Source organism: Sinocyclocheilus grahami, unplaced genomic scaffold (assembly GCF_001515645.1).
Source record: "Sinocyclocheilus grahami isolate Dianchi unplaced genomic scaffold, SAMN03320097.WGS_v1.1 scaffold1562.1, whole genome shotgun sequence".
Classification (NCBI taxonomy): domain Eukaryota; kingdom Metazoa; phylum Chordata; class Actinopteri; order Cypriniformes; family Cyprinidae; genus Sinocyclocheilus; species Sinocyclocheilus grahami.
The window spans coordinates 302,753-306,037 of NW_015506741.1; the positions used below are offsets into that span (position 1 = coordinate 302,753).

The following is a 3,285-nucleotide window of genomic DNA, read 5'->3' on the forward strand; positions in this document are numbered from 1 at the left end:
TGTTTATGATTTGGTCGGTCACCAAGGTCAGCCACGTACCCTGTCCTTAGCTCACCAGAGGTTCTATTGGAACGTGATGTGCGTAATTACGTCAAGACTTGTACCCGTTGTGTCCCAAGTAAAACTCCAGAGCCAGCGGCAAGAGCACCCTTGGAGAGCATCAAGACCACTGCCCCATTGGAGCTTGTTTGCATTGATTTCTGGGCTGCTGAGGATAGGCACAATAAATCTGTGGATGTCTTGGTAATCACGGATCATTTCACCAAGCTAGCGCACGCTTTTCCTTGTCGAAACCAGTCTGCTAAGAGTGTTGCTAAGAAACTATGGGATGAATTCTTCTGCATCTATGGCTTTCTTCAGTGTCTCCATTCAGACCAAGGTGCCAGATTTGAGAGCGGGCTGATTGCAGAACTTCTTGATCTTTCCGGTGTAGACAAGTCATGAACTTCCCCGTACCATCCAATGGGAAATGGCAGAACTGAAAGGTTCAACAGAATATTGGGCAACATGCTATGATCCCTTCCTCCTAGATCAAAACAAAAGTGGCCACAGTTAGGGCAAACAATGACATTCGTGTAAAACTGCACCGCCATTGAAACAACTGGGTTTGCCCCTTTTTACCTGATGTTAGGGAGGGTGCCAAGATTACATGTTGACCTTGTTTCAAAGTGTTCTTCGTGATGAGTCCATCTGTGATTACAGCGACTATGTTCAATCCCTTGTCAGAGATCTGCAGTCTGCTATGCTGCTGGCTCAAAAGAACTCTACTGATCAGACTGATGTTTCTGTTCTGCAGTACAATAAGAGAGTCAAGGGTTTACCTTTGTTAGCAACGAGAACGTGATCACCAACTGACAAAGGCTGTAGAGATAAACGGAAGCTTGCCGATAAATGGGAGCTCACCATGTACTCCATTGTTTCTTCCAACCCATCTTTGCACATTTATAAAATCCGTGACACATCTGGTCGAGAGAAAGTAGTACATCAGAATCTCTTGTTGCCAGTTAACTTTCTCCCTTTTCCCACGACTGAGTTTGATTTTGCTGTCAATGAAACTGTTGGTAATGGTCCATCTTCCACACCTTCTCAGTCTGTATGTGATCTGGCTGAATCCACAATGCCAGTCACTGATGAATTGTCACATGCAGAGTCTCTGTCTGTCATTTCTCATGTAGCTGTATGTGATGAAGATCCTGTTGCTGCTTGGGTCTCATCCCATTCTACTCAAACTGTTTCTGAGGCACATGATGATGTATCTGTTGTTGACTTTGACACTGTAGCCAGTGCCTCTTCACCTACTGTTCCTGTTTCTAACAATTCACATGATCCTGTGGTTCACGGTGACTCCAGCAATCACTATACTACCAGGTTTGGTAGGGTAATTAGACCTGTACGTAGATTAATTGAGTCAATGGTTCAACTTGAGACCTTACTTGGTATGGAGTCTGGATCTCCTGTTATTCATGTTTAGGTCTGTGTGTTGTATTGCACTGTCTTTAATGATACTAATGCCGAGTTCACACTGCACGATTTTTCACTCGCCGACAGGTTTTGCGAAATCGCCGACAAATGCCCGAAATCGGAGGCAAATCGGTGCTCGATCACGCGAGTGACAATCACACAGTGTGAATTATCAAAGACGCGATCTGAGGGAATCGCAGACGCGTCGCCCGTGAAATATTTGGCATGCTAAATATCTGGAGCTGTCTGCGATTCACAATCACGCTGTGTGAAATGAGTTCTGACTGAAAAACACATCGGCGATGACCTACAGCCAATGAGAGACCAAGATACAGGGCAGCGGGAAGTTCGGGGAGGAGTTATATGAAACGTAGTTTGTGGACCAGTGTTGCCAAATCCTCACTGATTGTTTGGTATGTGGACCACGTAATTCTTGTGACCTGTGTACAGAGTTTTCCCATGTTCTCATAATTTTGTGTAACTCTAGGGGGGTGAATGTAACGGGTATAGAAAGTATTATGTTCATATATGTAGAATTACACAAAAATGTTCAAATGTGTACCTGATAAATGCCTGTCTGTGTGTGTGTGCACCTTCCCCTTTAAATTTTTGACAGCTGCGTTAATTTAAATGTTTTGTCTTTGCACCTCCTCTTCCCTTTCTGCACTGTCTCTGCATGGGAGAGGTGGGTTTTTAATGAGCTCTGATTAATCTAATTTCATATTTGCTTAAAATCACTTTTATACTCCGTTTAAATCATATTTGTGACATTATTTTACATGTATATTTGATTATTTCTGTATTTCCACTAAGTTTGATCAGTTTTCTGTCGATCAATGCACTTGAAGCACGTGCTAATTGCGTTGCACTTTACATTCATTTAACAGAAAGGACAAGAAGGGCGAAAACACACTGTAAAGACTGTTTTATGTTTTATCAGAGTAAAAGAAGAGTCGAACCGTCAGCTGATGTCTGTCTGGTTACTCGTTGAAAAAAAACACACAACACAGATTACACCGGTTACACATGTTTGGGTCTGTCCATACTACATTGTCAGGGATGCAGAGTTTAGCTTTAGCTAGAGTGACCATATTTCTCATAGTGGAATACGGGATGGGTGGGCCAGGGGCAATATGGCCACATTATGAGAAATTTTATTTCATGATATCTATGTTATATTTAACATCTTTTGTTGTTTGATTAACATTAATGACCCAGACAGGTATTTAAAACTGTCCCTTTAAAACCGAATGGATGGATATAATTTACTGACACATATCAGGTTTTAGCTACCTGTTTACGTTCACTTAAGCCATAGCCGACTGCATTTATGTGAGATACTCAACATGATGGACATTTTGACAACTGTGTGTGTATTTGACAATTCAGGTGCAAGGAGAACTGATCGCACGCTGTGAAAGAACTGGGATCGCGTGCGAGAAAGAGCGATTCTGGATGCGTGTCATTCAGCGTGATTCCGCCTGTCTTGAATTTAGGTATAGAAATGTAATTTTTGGTTTTCATGATTGTGAAAAAGAAAGTGATATTTATTTCATAAACCTTATTTTCCTATCCTGTTAGCTAAATATCATTTTCATAAATGTAAAGTTTTAAATGCAAATATATTTCTTATATTTTATAATTATTTGCACAATCTACTAAAACAATAATGCAAAAAAAAAAAACTAACACAATGTAACAAAAACAATGACTTAATGACATAAAATACACATATGTGGTATTATTTTTATTTCTAAAAGCAGGTTCAATGGCATACCCAGAGTGTTGTGGATTTTTCTTGGGTGCGGCCAATGAAGTGGAGGA

The 3,285-nt window shown here is 40.9% G+C and overlaps 1 protein-coding gene across 1 annotated transcript in view; it reads right to left on the reverse strand.

Annotated features, from left to right (window-relative positions):
• Window positions 1-313: 313 nt before the first annotated feature.
• Window positions 314-3,285, reverse strand: part of LOC107571192 (interferon-induced protein 44-like) — a 22,062-nt gene continuing 19,090 nt past the window's right edge. The window contains exon 8 of the mRNA XM_016257485.1: window positions 314-478. Within this exon, the coding sequence (XP_016112971.1) occupies window positions 314-478 (165 nt within the window). The remainder of the gene's footprint in view (window positions 479-3,285) is intronic.